Here is an 18,321-nt window from a genome sequence, read left to right as displayed (position 1 = left end):
AACCTAGATGCCCGATTTTTCTTGCAAATATAAAAGATCTAGTAATGCTGGATCTGCATTCTCAGTTGGAAATGGTATGATGGAGCTTGTAGTAACTGACCTTTGTAGACAGGGCAACCAATTTCCCATTTGCTACAGTGCCCACCACTTTCAACTACCCATAGGGCTGAGGCCAAGGGCTCAGGGGACATTTATTAGTGTGCTGGTGTTGCTGTTTTCCTTCTGGTGCAAGTGAGGAGAGTGAAACATTTGTCATGTCATTTCTCTATAAAAAATGGAAAAACAAAAGTTATACTAAAGGCTGTGTATTCCAAGAAAACTTTTGTCTCACATCTGGTCTGATTTGTCCACTTAGATTCTTGCCATGTAGGTACTAATTGGCCCCTGTAGGCCAGTGAGTTATAAGCTTGGTCTGGAGTATTGGGAGTGAGTATCCAGAGTGAGCCTGGGTGATCAGCACTGCAGACAAGCCACAGTCTCCCATTTGGCCCATCACTTCCTTTTTATCACCCACACTCTGAGCTGGGACTAGACCAGAGCCTGTCCCCCCAGTCCCTACGGTCCCCCATAAATCCCCAGGTGGCAGTGGTACCCTTGTCTCCCCTGGTGATGAGTGGACCAGTCCTCTGAGAGCCTTGCTCAGTCACCGTCTGCTTCTTCTTTTGCCCTGGCAGTGTGGATGGGGGTGAGCTCTTTGACCGGATCACAGAAGAGAAGTACCACCTGACTGAACTGGATGTGGTCTTGTTCACCAAGCAGATCTGCGAGGGTGTCCATTACCTCCATCAGCATTACGTCCTGCACTTGGACCTCAAGGTCAGGCTCCTCCCTGGGCGTGTGAGCCTCTACGGCTCTCTCATCTTTGAGAGCTCTGTCATCACACAGTCCTGGCTTCCTTTCCTGGCTCTGCCATGGCCTAGTTCTAGAGTCTAGGGCAGGCCAAGTCTCAGAGCCTCAGTTTCTCCATCTGTGAAATGTGGAAAATAGCTACCTCATTAAGTGTTCTTTAAGGATCAAATGAAACAGCTAATTTTTTCTATTAAAAAACCTCAAAAATTAGTTTTTAAAAAATTAAAATAGAAACACATGCGTGTAGTAACAAATATAGACAATATAGAAATATATAAAATGCACAGTGAAAGTTCTTCTCACCCAGTCTCTGTGCTGAGAGGTCTTCTGTATTAGCATGTTGGCATGAAAAACACTAACAAAGGAGAGCTTACTGTACATTTCATTTTTAAACCTGCCTTTTAAAGTATAGTGTAGACATCTTATCTGATTCTCTTTAAGGACCATCATATAGTCCTTTGAATGAAAGCATTGCAGCTTCTTTTGTCTACTTGAAAAGTAAGCATGTGGTGGCCATTCTTTTCTTTCTTTTTGATACATAGTTTATTTCTCAGTTGTCTATTCTGTTCCATTGATCTGTTTGTTTGTTTTTATGCTGATATCACACTATTCTGATTAGTATAGCTTTGTAACAGTTTGAAATCAGGAAGTGTGGTGCCTCTTTTGTTTTTCTTCCCCAAGATTGCTTTGGCTATTTGGGGTCTTCTGTAGTTCCATACAGATTTTAGATTATTCACTGTATTTCTGTGAAAATTGCCATTGGAATTTTGATAGGGATTGCCTTAAATCTGTAGATTGCTTTGGGTAGTAAGGACATTTTAATATTAATCCTTCCAACCAAGAGCATAGGATATCTTTCCATTTATTTGTCTTCTTTAATTTCTTTCATCAGCGTCTTACAGTTTTTAGTATATAGATCTTTCACTAACTTGTTAAATTTATTCCTAAGTATTTTTTGATCAACTATAAATAGGACTGTTTTCTTAATTTCTCTTTTAATCGTTTTTTTTTTAGTGTATAGATATGCAACTGATTTTTTGTATATTGCTTTTGTATTCTGAAAATATACTGAATTTGTTTTTAAGTTCTAACAGTATTTTGGTGACGACTTTAGCATTATATATATATATATATATATAAAATATAGCATCATCTACAAATAGTGACAGTTTTACTTCTTTCTGAGTTGGATGCTTTTTCTCTCTTTTATCACCTAATTACTGTCTATGACTTCCAATACTGTGCTGAATAAAAGTAGTGAGAGTGAGCATCCTTGTCTTGTTCCTGATTTTAGAGGAAAAGCTTCCAGCTTTTACCATTGAGCATATTATCTATGGACTTGTCATATATGACCTTTATTATGTTAAGGTATATTCCTTCTATAACTAGTTTGATGACAGCTTTTATCATGAAATGGATATTTAGTTTTGTTAAGTGTTTTTACTGTATCTATTGAGATGATAGTATGATTTTTATTTTTCATTTTGTTAATGTGTTGTATCACACTGATTGATTTGCATACATTAAACCATCTTTGCATCTCTGGAATAAATATCATTTGATTGTGGTGTATAATCTTTTTATATATTGTTGAACTTGATTTGCTAATATTTTGTTGAGGATTTATACATCTGTTCTTAAGAGATATGTTAGACTATAATTTTCTTTCTTGTAATATCCTTGTCTGGCTTTGCTATCAGGGTAATGCTGGCCTTATAAAATGAGTTTGCAAGTATTCCCTCCTCTTCTGTTTTTAGGTAGAGTTTGAGAAGGATTGATACCAATTTTTTTTAAAGATTGGTAAAATTCACCAGAGATGCCATTTGGTTCTTGACTTTTGTTTTTTGGTATATTTTTGATTACTAGTAATTAGTCTGTTCAGATTTCCTGTTTCTTCATGATTTGCTCTTATCTAGTTGTTACAATTCTAGGAATTTCTTCTAGATTGTCTAGTTTTTTGGCAATAAATTCCTCTCTCTCTATCTCTCTCTTTCTTGGTGAGTCTGAAAAGTGAAAAATGAAAGTGTTAGTTGCTCAGTCGTGTCTGACTCTTTGTGATCCCATGGACTGTAGCCCACTTGGCTCCTCTGTCCATGGACTTCTCCAGGCAAGAATACTGGAGTGGGTACCCATTCCCTTCTCCAGGGCGTCTCCCCAACCCAGGGATCAAACCCGGGTCTCCTGCATGTGGATTCTTTACCATCTGAGTCACCAGTTTGTTTCCAGTTTTATCAAGATATAATTGACAGGTAACATTGTTTTTGTTTAAAGTATAAACATAATTGTTGATATATGTATACACTGCAAAATGATTCTACAGTAAGTTTAATTATTTCACCTCACATAGTTACAATTTCTCACTTAACAACTTTCATATATACAATACTGCATTGTTAACTATAGTCAGCATGCTGTACATTATATCCTCAGGGCTTTTATTTTATAACTTGAAGTTTGTACCTTTTGACCACCTTCACCAATTTCCCCAAACCCTCCCCCTACCCCCCCTCTGGCAACCACTAATTTGTTCCGTAAACAAACTACTTATTTGTTCATATGAGTTCTGGGTGATTTTTTTATAGATTCTACTTATAACTGAGATCATACAGTAAGTGTTTTTCTATGTCTGATTTATTTCACTCTGCATAATATTGTCAAATTCCCTGTTGTCACAAATGGCAGAATTTCTTTCTTTTTTTATGGCTGAATAATCTTTTGTGTATATATAACACATTAAAAAATTATTCATCTTTGATGGACACTTGACTATTGTAAATAATGCTGCAATGAATATAGGGGTGCAAATATCTCTTCAAGACTGTGATTTGGTTTCCTTTGGATATATACCCAGAAGTGGAATTGCTAGATTGGTAGTCCTATTTTTAATTTTTTGAGGAAATGCCACACCGTTTTGCACAGTGGCTGCACCAATTTACATTCCCAGCAACAGTTCACAAAGGTTGCCTTTTCTCTACATCCTCACTGACACTTGTTATCTCTTGTTTTTTGGGTGACATTCATTTTAACATGAATAAGTGATATCTCATTGTGGTTTTGATTTGCATGGTGGCCATTTCTATGGTTTTTCACTCCACTGGGGCAATAGGAGAAATTTTCTCTACAACCTCTGTCAGGAATCTTAGGGCTCTCTACAGAAGATGGGAAGTGGGTTGGTTGGACCATGTATGCACACTGCTCCTTCTGACCATCTTTCTTGATTGACATCAGACTGTAACATTGTGGTACTATGAAAAATGGTAGAATGGTGAGGAATCGGCCTCAAACTTCCTTGCTCACTGGAGCTAATTCCAGAGCCTCTGGACCAACTTTCTGTGGCATGAGCAGTTAAGAGAAGCTAGGATTCTGTTCTGTGATTCAGGATCAACGAACAGCCTTTGGGGCAATTCCTGTGATACTACAGCAGGAGACAGTCGTTGCCAAGGTCTGTTTCCCAGCCAGGAGCAGAGCTTGTGTTAGTTCAGCCTCTTCCTGACCAGGAGATCTTACATAAGTTCCTTGATCTTATTGATTGGTCTTGCATAAGCTCATCAGTTGAAAAGTGGGGATTAATAATATCTACCTCCTAGGAATGTTGGTTGAATTAAAATATGAAATATTTTAATATTTCACTTGAAACATAACTAGTGTGACTGAGGAACTGAAGTTTAAATTTTATTAGTTTTTAATTAAATAAAAAACTGATATGATTAAATTATTAAAAAAACATGAAGTATATTTAGAACAACTTCAACATGTTAATTTGCTGTCAATTTCATGCAATCTAAATACAAATAAAGGATTTCCCGGGTGGCTCAATGGTAAAGAATCCTCCAGTTCATGAGATCTAAATACATTTAAAGTACTTCCGATGAAACTTTAGTGTCTGAATTGAGATGTGCTATAAATGTAAAATTCACACTGGACTTCAAAGGCAATATAATAAAAATAATTGAAAATATCTCATCAACATTTTTATTTTGATAACATATTGAAATAATAATATTTTATATATTTGGCTAAATAAAATTATTATTAAAATTAAGTTTTAGAAAATATTTTGAAAAGAATGAAAATGAGAACACAACAAACTAAAGCTTATGGGGGTGCATGTAAACTAGAAACAAAATTTATAGCTGCAAACTCTTATATGTTAAAAAGAAGATCTCAAATCAATAATCTAACATTCCACCTTAAAAAACTAGAAAAAGAAGAACAAGTTAAACTCAAAGCAAGTAGAAAGAGGGAAATAAGAAAGATTAGAGCAGAAGTAATTGAAACAGAAAATAGAGAAACAGTGAGATCAGTGAAAAGAAATTTGTTCTTTGAAAAGATGAATAAGCTGACAAATCTAGCTATTTTGAACTAGAGAGAAAGAGAGAAGACTCAGTTACTGAAATGAATGGAATGAAAGAGGGGACGTCACTACCAGCCTTACCAAAATTAAAAAAAGATTATAAGAGAATATTATGAAAACTTGTATGCCAGTATATTAGATAATCTAGATAAAATGGAGATTCCCTAAAAGGCACAAACATCTGAAAACTGGCTCAAAAAGGATCAGAAAATCTGAATAGACTTATAACAAGTAAAACAGTCAAACTAGTATAAAAACTACCCATAAAAAAATCCTAGACCCATATGGCTATCAAATGTCTAAAGAGTTAACACCAGTCCTTCACAAAATGTCCTAAAATTAGAAGAGAAAGAAACATTTTCTCACTCACTTTATAAGATCAAACTTATCCTCATCCCAAAACCAGGCAGACCTCACTTCCTGTGATGAAACTACAGTACAATATCCCTTATGAATATCAATGTAAATACTCTCAATAAAATATTACTAAACTGAGTATAGCAGCATATAAAAAGGATTATATACATCACAAACTGGGATTTGTTCCAAGAAAGCAAAGTTGGTTTAACATAAGAAAATCAATCAATGTAATATGTCATATTAAAAGAATAAAGGATGATATCACCTGATGATTTTAGTAGCTGCAGAAAAAGCACTTGACAAAATTGAACACCTTTTCATGATGAAAACACTAAGCAAATTAGGTATAGAACTTCCTTAGCTTGATAAAGGCCACGTATGAAAAAACCCCAGGTAATAATAAACTTAATGGTAAAAGGTTGAATGCTTTCCTTTTAAGATCAGGAACTAAACGTGGATGTATATTCTTGCCATTTCTACTAAACATTGTACTTGTGGTTCTAACCAGGGCAATTAGGCAAGGAAATAAATAAAAGGTATCCAGATTGGAGAGAAAGAAGTAAAATTTTATTCACAGATGACCTGATTTTGTATATAGCAAATCCTAAGGAGGGTAGAGAGAAACTATTAGAACTAATAAATGAGTTCAGCAATGTTTCAGGATCTAAGATGTAAAATTCAATTGTATTTCCATACATTAGCAATCAACATTCTATAAATAAAATTAAGAAAACCATTTCATTTACAGTAGCATTGGAAAGAATAAAATACTTAGAAATGAATTTAACCAAAGATGTATAAACTTTATATTCTGAAAACTATGAAACATTGTTGAAAGAAATTAAAGATGACATAAGTAAATGGAAAGACATCCCATGTTAGTAGCTCAGAAAATTTAATGTTATTAAGATGACAATACTCTCCAAAATGATCTATATGTTCAATGCAGTCTTGTCAGACTCACAGCTGACTTCTTTGCAGAAATTAATAATCTAATCCTAAAATTCAGATGGAAATTCTTGGGACCCAGGTGAGCAAAAACAATCTTGAAAAAGAGGAACAAAAAAAAAGAAGAAGATGATGAACAAAGTTGGAGGACTCACATTTCCCAACTTCAAAATCTACTATAAGCTACATAAATTAAAAATGTGTTATGATGTAAGGATGGACAGACATATCAATGGGATACAATTGAGAGTCTAGAATTAAACCCTTTTATTTGTGGTCAATGGATTTTTGAGAACAGTGCCGTGACAGTTCAATGGGGAAAGAGTAGTCTTTGCAACAAATGATGCTGGGACACCATGCTTGATATCCACATAAAAGTTGAAGCCCCACCTCATTCTATAAATAAAAGTTAACTCAAATGGACATAGACCTAAACATCAGAGCTAAAACTATAAAATTGTTAGAAGATAGTGTAAAAGTAAATTATATCTGACTCAAAAAGCACAAGATAGAAAAGTTGATAAATTTAGATTTCATCAAAATTTAAAAATCTTTATACTTCGAAGGACACCATCATGAAGATGAAATGACAGCCCACAGAATGGGAGAAAATATTTTCAAATCGTTTATCTGATAAAGGACTTGTACTTAAGGTGTATAAAGAACTCTTACAACTCAATGAGAAAGATAAATTTGAATAGACATTTGTCTAATGAGGATTTTAAAATGGCCAATAAGCACATGAAAAGATTTTTTAACATCATTGGTCAAGAGAGAAATGTAAATCAAAACTACAATGAGATACTATTTCAGACCCATTGGATTAACTAAAATAAAATATAAAAATGGCAGACAAGTATTGGCTAGGATTTAGAGAAACTGGAACTCTCAGACATTGCTGGTGGGATTGTAAAGTTGTACATCCACTTTAGAAAACAATTTGGCAGTTTCTATAATGTTAAACATGGAGTTATCATATGACCAGTAATTTCACTTCTAGGTATATTCTCAAGAATTGAAAACACAAGTCAACACAAAAACTTGTACACAAATGTCATTAGCAGCATTATGCATAATAGCCCAAAAGTAGAAACAACACCAATGTTTACTCTCTGATGAACAAGTAAACAAAATGTGGTAGGTATATTGTCCTTATAATGATTATTATTCAGCCATGAAAAGGAATAAAGTATTGATATATGGATGAACCCTGAAGATATTATGCTGAGTGAAAGAAGTCAGATGCAAAAGGTCACATATGTATTTATGATTCCATTTATATGAAATTCCCAGAACAGGCAAATCTACAGAGATAAGAAATACATTATTGGTTGTCAGGAGTTGCAAGTAAGGAGGATAGAGAGTGGTGACAGCTGATGAATATGTTTTTTTTTTTTCCTGAAGTGATGAAAATGTTCTAAAACTAGAGTGGTAAACTATCTACTGAAAAACCACTGAATTGTATACTTTAAAATGGTAATTTTTATGATCACGACTTTATTATTTATATTTCAATAATGCTTTTATGAAAATTAAGTTCACCTATTTCTTTTTACTTTTTTAATGTGGCTATTAGAATTTTTTGAATTATGTATGTAGCTCACATTATATTTTCTATTGGACAGTGTTATTCTAAATCTTATAAAGAAGGCATGAAGATTTTTAATCATCATTTTTCTGAACCTATCTGAGGAGTTTCACAACCCCATTGTAACATAAGTAGCAATAAAATCTTCTATTGGGAGAAATAGTACCTGATATTTACTTCACAAGCTGTAAAGTCTTTAATGCATTATTATATCATATCATTTGATCTTTACACCTTCCCAGGAGGAAGGCAGGAAGAGGTTATTATTCTCATTTTACAGATGGAGACACTGAGATTTCTGGAATGGGAAAGTACGCATCTAGGGCTACAGACCCTGGTAACGGACCCCTGGACTGCAGGCCCTGACCTTAGGTCTCCAGGTCCTTTGTCCTATAAGCCTTCCATCTGCCCTCAACCCCTCCCCACCTTCAAATTTGTCTGCCACAAGCAGCAAGAATTATTCCAGTCTTCCTCAGGGCCTCCAAGCTGATAGGAAAGACTTAAGAGAAGCATGTCAAGTCCATTATCTCCATTCCGTGGGTGACAGCTGTCACCACAAAATGGCAGGATGACATCTGGCAGCTCTGATCTCCTTGACCAGACTACTGCAGATTTGGTCCCACACTTGAGATTCCGATTTAATTGATCAGGATTAGGGCCTCGGTGTTAGGATTTTCGAGGGGTCCCCTGATGATGCTAGCAAGCAGTCAAGGTTTGGAACCACCACCCCAAGCCAATGGTCTCAAGCAAGCAGCTCGTGGGCCAAATCTACATCCCAGATATGTCGTGTTTAACTCCCACACATGATGAATATGTGTTTAAATTGGATTTAGTTGTCAACATTTAAAAGCATGGAGTTTTTACTTAAACTTGAATTTCTGGGATCCCTTGAGGACTGAGGAACTCTAGTGACTGGACCTACATTTTGTGTGGTGGCCAGTGGCTGGAGTTAAGCTGTGGCTGCCCTTTTACACAGGCAGGAGTTCTCCAGGTTCTCATAGTTCAAACCACTCCTTATTGTCTCACACTAGCCCGCATCATTTATTTTCACTATCAATCCATCCCTGAAGGGCTGCCCTCTAGGGCTTTCCTTTGGAGGCTGGGAAACTGAAGCCTATTGACAAATAAGTGTAGGATCTCAGACCTTCCTAGTTGTTGATTAATCTAAGCAAACTTCTTTTTCTTTCCCAGCCTGAGAATATACTGTGTGTCAATCAGACAGGACACCAAATTAAGATCATTGACTTTGGGCTGGCCAGAAGGTAAGAGACTTGTATTTTGGTGCTTCAGCAGAACTCCCTGGGGACTCTTGGATATGGTTACCCATAACTCAGCCAGTTTTTTAATTTTGGGGACTAATATGAGAAAGCTCTCTTACAAGGTTGGTGGCCTTCACAAAAACTATGTAGACAGGCTTTGTTATGACCCTCCTTACTACCACAGAGGGCAGCTTTATGCAGCAGGCTCCATTTCTCCTTAAAAGGCTGTAGGGTTCTAGGTTCATCCACCTCACTAGAACTGACTCAAATTTGTTCCTTTTTATGACTGAGTAATGTTCCATTACTTAGCAACTAAGCAACAAAATATTCCATTGTATATATGTACCACAACTTCCTTATCCATTCATCTGTCGATGGACATCTAGGTTGCTTCCACATCCTGGCTATTGTAAATAGTGCTGCAGTGAACACTGGGGTATATGAATCTTTTTGAATTATGGTTTTCTCAGGGTATATGTCCTGTAGTGGGATTGCTGGGTCATATGGTGGTTTTATCCCAGTTTTTTTAAAGAAATTTCCATAGTGTTCTCCACTGTGGCTGTATCAATTTACATTCCCATCAGCAGTGCAAGAAGGTTCCCTTTTCTTCACATCCTCTCCAGCATGTATTGTTTTTTGATGATAGCCATTCTGACCAGTGTGAGAGCCTGTTATACAAAGTGAAATAAGTCAGAAAGAGAAACATGAATATTGTATATTAACACAAATATATGGAATATAGAAAAATGGTAGTGATGCTTTGCAGGGCAGTAATAGAGACGCAGACATAGAGAACAGACTTGTGGACACAACAGAGAAAGGAGAAGGTGGGACGATTTGAGAATAGCATGAAACGCATATATTACCATATATAAAATAGATAGCTAGTAGGAAGTTGCTATATAACACAGGGAGCTCAACCCAGCACTCTGTGAGAACCCAGAGGGGTGGGATGGTGTGGTGGGAGGGAGATTCAAGAGGGAGGGGACATGTGTATATATACTTATGGCTGATTTATGTTGTTATATGGCAGAAACCAACACAATGTTGTAAAGTAATTATCCTCCAATTAAAAATAAAATTTAAGAAAAAAATTAACTATACTTCAAACCACTTGTGTGAGCAGAGGGGAGTGGTAGTTAAAGGAGGTCACTGAATTGGGGTGCTGGGCAGCTCATTTCTATTCATTCCCCAGGTCTCCTGGGACCAGGATGTGTGATACATTCATTAGCAACTCTGCCTTCCAGAAAATAGCTAGGTTAGACAGGAAAGTGCATGACTGTGCAGGATGGTGCCATGGATAAGAGGTTCTGGGCGCTCAGGACTGGGCTTGATCTTGGTAAAATGGTGATATAATGCAGTGACTGTTGATATGGGCAGTTATGAAGTTTAAATGAGACACTACATCAACAGTGCAGAACCATCCTATGAGGGTGGTTAGGTTCTCAAGTGTTAGTGAATACAGTGAACATCATATATAATTAAAAAACACACAAAACTTAAAGTCCCTTAAAAGGCAAGCCTAGTGAAGTATAGATAGCTTTCCTGTTGGATCCTGTCCTGTCTCATGTGTGATAAACACCATGCCTCTGCAGGGCTCTTGTCCATAGCATGCATATCCAGTGGTGTGGCTGTAGCAGACCCTTGGCATTGGGGAGAACATCCACAGTCTATAGTGCTTCCCTGGTGGCTCAGACAGTAAAAAATCTGCCTGCACAACAAAATTCTGTAAAGCAATTATCCTTCAATTAAAAAATAAATAACAAAGAAAAGTTCAACCTCCCCCCCAAAAAAATATCTGCAATGCAGGATATTCCCTGGGTTCAATCCCTGGATCAGGAAGATCCCTTGGAGAAAAGAATGGCAATCCACTCCAGTATTCTTGCCTGGAGAATCCCATGGACAGAGGAGCCTGGTGGGCTACAGTCCATTCGGGTTGCAAAGAGTCAGACATGACTGAGCGACTAACAGTTAACACTTTCCACAGTCTATAAAGATGAAAACCACTGTATGCTCATCCTCCATGCTTCCTCCAGAATTCTGTTTCCACCAGAAAATGACATGTCTCTGAGAATCACATACTTTCTAGATAGGCCTTCACACCACAGCTGAATAATCAAATCTTGAAATTTTTTCTAATGGTCATTTTCCACAAAGAAGTTGTTTTTGTCACTTTATGAGCCTTGCAGCATCTTCCACTCTCTCCACTAGGGGAGAAAGGAGACTCTTATCTCCATGGAGGCAGAGCTGCTTGCCTGAGTTCAGCCTCTGGTGTCGAGCACCCGCCTCCCAGAGGTGGCGTTCAAAACCACAGTGGTGGTCTTCCTAGGTCACTTCTCCACTGGTTGAAGTGGTAAATGTATCTCTTTGTAGGTGTGAAAGGTGCATTTTCAGAGCTCCACGTGATGGATGGGACGCCAAGTGTGGGGTTGTTAGAGTAACAGCAGAGGGAAGTTCTTATCATCCCACTATACCTTCAGGATCCTCATTACACAGTGTATTGTATTTCATTAACAATACCAAGCCCCCCCAACCCAAAAGCTTAAAAATCACACTCAACCCATAATGTAAAAAAAATTGCTTAATATTTTTCCGAGTGATGTTGTATAAAATTGGGATGCATCCTGTACACTTGTGTATCTTATGCACCAGGCATGCTTCACAACCTAATTTTCATGTCTCTGCCTGCTCCACAAAGCCTTTTTAACCATTTCTTTCCTAATCCCCAGGTTCCATCTTCATGATGCCACAGGCGTACTGCGTATCTGTTTATGTACTGCGGCCCTTTGAAGAGCCACAGACCATTGTAATAGCTAAGACTTTTTTTGCCCCACCCCCACCAGAACCAGTGTTTACTGGTGGCTCAGACAGCATAGTCTGCTTGCAATGCGGGAGACCCAGGTTCGATCCTTGGGTCAGGACGATTCCCTGGAGAAGGGCAATCCACTCTGGCCTGGAGAAATGACAAGGGACCAATGACAGGGAACCCTGATAGGCTATAGTCCATGGGGTCACAGACTCAGACACGACTGAGCGACTAACAATTTCACTTTCACTTTTCCGTAAGAACCACTGTTCCCTCACTGTGGGGCAATATATCCTTCATTGAGACTGCACACGCTAGTGTGTATGTAGGCCCCTTCCAAATGTCAGATGACCAATTGCCAAATGAGGATTTACAGCGAAGCACTGTGAATTCAGAGCTAGAAGTAACCCCCTGAGGTCCCTGGAGTCTGAGAAGGCTTGTCTGAGCAGCCAGAAGAGAGGAATGGATGAAGTTTTGTTACCTGCAGGCAATGGTGCTGGTAAATGTTTAACAACCCACTGCAACTGGAGCAGGAGAGGGGATGGGATTGATTTGTAACCTTTGCTAACTTTGGCTGATTTCAAGCTACCAGTATGACATCACTGAGTACAGAGCTGAGAGGAGATATGCAGAGCTGGCTTTCATGTGCCTGTGACAACTGGCTCCAGCACGCCTCTGCATGGAGGCGAGGCAAGAGGGCTAGTGTGACTTGGGGGCTGAGAATAGGATGTGCTGTGTGTGTGAGCAGGCTGACCTGGGGAAGGCAGGAGTTGCAGGTGGGGCAGTGGGTGCTGAGGGCACTCACGGGGCACTGGAGAAGTGTAGGTGTCAGAAAACACGGTGCTCAGGAAGTGGCCCTCGGTGGAGCTGGGCCGACAGGCTCATGGGTCCTGGCTGTGAGATGAAAGGAAAACATCAAAAACATCCTCAGCAGTCTGGCAAACTGGTCACTCAGCCAAAGGATTGTTTGGCAAATTGGCCTGCTTACTGGGCAGTGTGATTTGAAGAGGAGGGACCTGTGGGGGAACTATGTGTGTTGAGAGAGTATGCCTCATGCTCCAGAATAGTTAAAATGTTTGTAAAGAGGGAGGAAATGGCAACGTTTCCCCATAACAAGAACTATAGAAAGTACAGTTGTATTTCTGGGTGGGGCTGTGAGCAGGCACTGAGACTGTGAGTGGAGGTATGGCCCTCAGTAGAGAGGGGCCACACAAATCCAAAGAGGCTCTGACATCCAGCAAGAGGGACCAGTTTTACACCAGGCTGGGTGGTAAGAGTCATCAGTGGGTCTAAGTAAGGACATATCAAAGGATCGAGGACGGAGACAAATGAGAAATATCTTGTTTAAGCTTGGTCTCCAGAATTTTGGGTGCAGGAATGTGCCTCCTGACTCCCAGTCCAGGGCTCAGATTGGAATCTAAGCACATTTAATCAGATCCTTTGGCAGGGCAAGAAGGTGCTTGTCCCAAACCTTATGGGCTGTGACTGCATATGTGACCTTATGATTACAGACGGCCTTGCTCTGGGAATTTGGAAAGGGAATCTTGGATACTTTGACCCAACTTTGGGGCGGATGGATTGGTTAACTATTGCCACAGTACTGTTGTATAACAAGTCACCCCCATATACACTCCTTGCTATATAACAAGTCACGGTGACTTAAAACAATTGTTTATTTTCCTCTACACATTTTTGAGTCAGCTGGGGAATTAGTATGATGGACCCAACTCCCACTAGCTCATAATAAGGAATCTTCTAAGCCAGTTGTTAAACATGACCGTTATTACAAATTAAATTATATAAATGTACAATTAAAGAAATTATATCAAAATAAAGATATTACAATTTTACATTATTTATCTTCATTTTTGGTTGTTCTGGGTCTTCGTTGCTGAATGCAGCCTTCCTCTAGTTGCAGAGAGTAGGGGCTACTGTCTAGCTGTGGTGCCCGGGCTTCTCATTGTGTTGGCTTCTTTCGTTGCAGAGCACAGGCTCCAGGGTGCAGAAGCTTCAGTAATTGCGGCACGTGGGCTCCGTAGTTGCAGCTTGTGGGATCTAGAGCATGGGCTGAGTTGTTGTGACATATGGGCTTAGTTGCTCTGTGGCATGTGGGATCTTCTCAGACCAGGGATCAAACCTGTGTCCCCTGCATGGGTGGGCAGATTCTTATCCACTGTACCACCAGGGAAGTCCAAGATATTACATGTTAAAAACTTAATAACTGCTACTTATTTTACTAAGTTTCACTATTATTTATGCTCATGAGGTTATTTATGCCTATTATTATTCTTATTGTGGAAAGACTATAAAATAGTGTGCTATTGCCTATGTCTTCTCAACTCTTTATTCAGTGACATCCTGATAGTACTTTAAAATCAGGCATGGTGAAATCAATATTTACACCATTGGCAGATGCTAAAAATCAGGATTTTTAAAAGAAATCAGATGGCCGGTTGTTAAACTTTTACACACACACCACTGGTAGGGAGTTTCTGATCTAGGCTGAGTTGAACTGGGCTTGGATACAGGTCAGTGAGGACAGGTCTTTTCCAGGTGTCTCCCATTCTCTTCTCATGGTGATGGCCGAGGAGCAGGAGGGCACATTCCTACAGCCTTGGAATTGGCCGACTCTCACTTCCACCCACACAGCACTGGCCAAAGCTACTCACATGGCCAAGCTCAGCGTCAGTGGGATGGGGTAAAATATCCCATCTCTAGTGGAAGGAACTACAAAGTCACATGATACAAGATGTGGCTGTGGGGCAGATGAAGCAGTAGAAATAAGAATGTATCCTATAGCCAAAGTAATCTTGAGAAAGAAGAATGGAACTGGAGGAATCAACCTGCCTGACTTCAGACTCGACTACAAAGCCACAGTCATCAAGACAGTATGGTACTGGCACAAAGACAGAAATATAGATCAATGGAACAGAATAGAAAGCCCAGAGATAAATCCACGAACCTATAGACACCTTATCTTCGACAAAGGAGGCAAGGATATACAATGGAAAAAAGACAACCTCTTTAACAAGTGGTGTTGGGAAAACTGGCCGACCACTTGTAAAAGAATGAAACTAGAACACTTTCTAACACCATACACAAAAATAAACTCAAAATGGATTAAAGATCTAAATGTAAGACCAGAAACTATAAAACTCCTAGAGGAGAACATAGGCAAAACACTCTCCGACATAAATCACAGCAAGATCCTCTATGACCCACCTCCCAGAATGTTGGAAATAAAAGCAAAAATAAACAAATGGGACCTAATGAAACTTAAAAGCTTTTGCACAACAAAGGAAACTATAAGTAAGGTGAAAAGACAGCCCTCAGATTGGGAGAAAATAATAGCAAATGAAGAAACAGACAAAGGATTAATCTCAAAAATATATGAGCAACTCCTGCAGCTCAATTCCAGAAAAATAAATGACCCAATCAAAAAATGGGCCAAAGAACTAAACAGACATTTCTCCAAAGAAGACATACAGATGGCTAACAAACACATGAAAAGATGCTCAACATCACTCATTATCAGAGAAATGCAAATCAAAACCACAATGAGGTACCATTACACGCCAGTCAGGATGGCTGCTATCCAGATGTCTACAAGCAATAAATGCTGGAGAGGGTGTGTAGAAAAGGGAACCCTCTTACACTGTTGGTGGGAATGGAAACTAGTACAGCCACTATGGAAAACAGTGTGGAGATTCCTTAAAAAACTGGAAATAGAACTGCCATGTGACCCAGCAATCCCACTTCTGGGCATACACACTGAGGAAACCAGTTCATTGCAGCACTGTTTATAATAGCCAGGACATGGAAGCAACCTAGATGCCCATCAGCAGATGAATGGATAAGGAAGCTGTGGTACATATACACCATGGAATATTACTCAGCCATTAAAAAGAATTCATTTGAATCAGTTCTAATGAGATGGATGAAACTGGAGCCCATTATACAGAGTGAAGTAAGCCAGAAAGATAAAGAACATTACAGCATACTAACACATTTATATATGGAATTTAGAAAGATGGTAATGATAACCCTATATGCAAAACAGAAAAAGAGACACAGATGTACAGAACAGAGTTTTGGACTCTATGGGAGAAGGTGAGGGTGGGATGTTTAGAGAGAACAGCATCGAAACATGTATATTATCTATAGTGAAACAGATCACCAGCCCAGGTTGGATGCATGAGACAAGTGCTCGGGCCTCGTGCACTGGGAAGACCCAGAGGAATCGGGTGGAGAGGGAGGTGGGAGGGGAGATCGGGATGGGGAATACATGTAACTCCATGGCTGATTCATGTCAATGTATGACAAAACCCACTACAATATTGTGAAGTAATTAGCCTCCAACTAATAAAAATAAATGGAAAAAAAAAAAAAAAAGAATGTATCCTAGGAAAGTGGTGTCCGGGGGCTGAGAGCCTGGACCCTCTGTCCTCAAGAGGAAGGCTGTTCCTCTCAGTTTGGCTGCTTGGCTCTGAGGCTCCAGGCAGGTGCCAGTGCAGGGGAGGAACAGGCTGCCAGAGGAAGGCTTTCACTTTCTTTCCCTCCCTGGCTTCCTGTCACAACTCAGCCACCAAGGTGATCTTTGTTGCACTTTCACTGGATGGGTGTGGGCTGTGTTGGCTCAAGGTTTGCATTTGCCTGGCTCTTGGCAAATTTGGAAGAGAGGAGACTGTATTTTGAAAACTCATATCCCTGATTTAAGGGAACTGGGCCACATCAGCAGAATATTTATTTTATTCTTCTCTCTCAATTGCCTCATCTGTAAAATGGGGACAGTAGACTTACTTCATGGTGCTGTTATGGGGATGAAAGTTTATATAAATAAAACTTTTAGCATGGTATCTGCAAATAGAAAATATTCATTGATTTTTTAAAAATAAATATTTAATTTTTAGAGGAGTTTTAGGTGCATATCAAAATTGGGGGGAAGGAACAGGGATTTTCCATTTATCCCCTTTCCCACATATGCAAAGCTTCCCACATCATCAACAATGATAAGCTTACTTTGACACATCATAATAACCCAAAGTCCGTGGTTTAAATTAAGGTGCACTCTTGATATTGTACATTCTATGGGTTTGGATTAGTGATATACTCATGAAGAGCACTGGAGAAGGAAATGGCAACCCACTCCAGTATTCTTGCCTGGAGAATCCCAGGGACGGGGGCCCCGGCGGGCTACAGTCCATGGTGTCGCAAGAGTTGGATATGACTGAGCAACTAAACCACCACCACCACCACCATGAAGAGTACATCATGTGAAATGACAGGATGGAAGAATCACAAGCTGGAAGCAAGATTGCCAGGAGAAATATCAATAACCTCAGATAGGCAGATGATGGCCAAAATTGAAAAGGAACTAAAGAGCTTCTTGATGAGGGTGAAAGAGGAGAGTGAAAAAATCTGGCTTAAAACTCATAAAAAAACTAAGATCATGGCATCTAGTCTCATCACTTCATGGCAAATAGAAAGGGAAAAAGTGGAAACAGTGACAGATTTTATTTTGGGCAGCTCCAAAATCACTGCAGATGGTGACTGCAGCCATTAAATTAAAAGACACTTGCTCCTTGGAAGGAAAGTTATGACAAACCTATTCAGTGTATTAAAAAACAGAGACATCACTCTGCCAATAAAGGTCCATATAGTCAAAGCTATGGTTTTTCCAGTAGTCATGTACGGATGTGAGAGTTGGACCATAAAGAAGTCTGAGTGCTGAAGAATTGATGCTTTCAAGTTGTGGTGCTGGAGAAGACTCTTGAGAGTCCCTTGAACGGCAAGGAGATCAAACCAGTCAATCCTAAAGGAAATCAACCCTGAATATTCATTACAAGGACTGATGCTGAAGCTGAAGCTACAATACTTTGGCCACCTGATGGCAAAAGCTGACTCATTAGAAAAGACCCTGATTCTGGGAAAGATTGAGGGCAGGAGGAGAAGGGGGAAACAGAGGATAAAATAGTTGGGTTGTATCACTGACATAATTGACATTAGTTTGAGCAAACTCTGGGAGATAGTGAAGGATAGAGAAGCCTGGGGTGCTGCAGTCCATGGGGTCACAAAGAGACTGACACAACTTAGTAACTGAACAACAACAACAAATGGGTTTGGACAAATAATGAATGATGGCATGTATTCATCAACA

The 18,321-nt window shown here is 39.1% G+C and overlaps 1 protein-coding gene across 1 annotated transcript in view; it reads left to right on the top strand.

Annotated features, from left to right (window-relative positions):
- MYLK3 (myosin light chain kinase 3) overlaps positions 1 to 18,321 on the top strand; it is a 51,266-nt gene that overhangs the window by 22,805 nt on the left and 10,140 nt on the right. Inside the window, exons 8-9 of the mRNA XM_061138439.1 lie at positions 675 to 816; positions 9,291 to 9,361. Of these exons, the coding sequence (XP_060994422.1) occupies positions 675 to 816; positions 9,291 to 9,361 (213 nt within the window). The remainder of the gene's footprint in view (positions 1 to 674; positions 817 to 9,290; positions 9,362 to 18,321) is intronic.

This window comes from Dama dama, chromosome 4, assembly GCF_033118175.1.
Source record: "Dama dama isolate Ldn47 chromosome 4, ASM3311817v1, whole genome shotgun sequence".
Classification (NCBI taxonomy): Eukaryota; Metazoa; Chordata; class Mammalia; order Artiodactyla; family Cervidae; genus Dama; species Dama dama.
The sequence above is the reverse complement of the archived record's forward strand: the minus strand, read 5'-3'. Positions and strand labels throughout refer to the sequence as shown.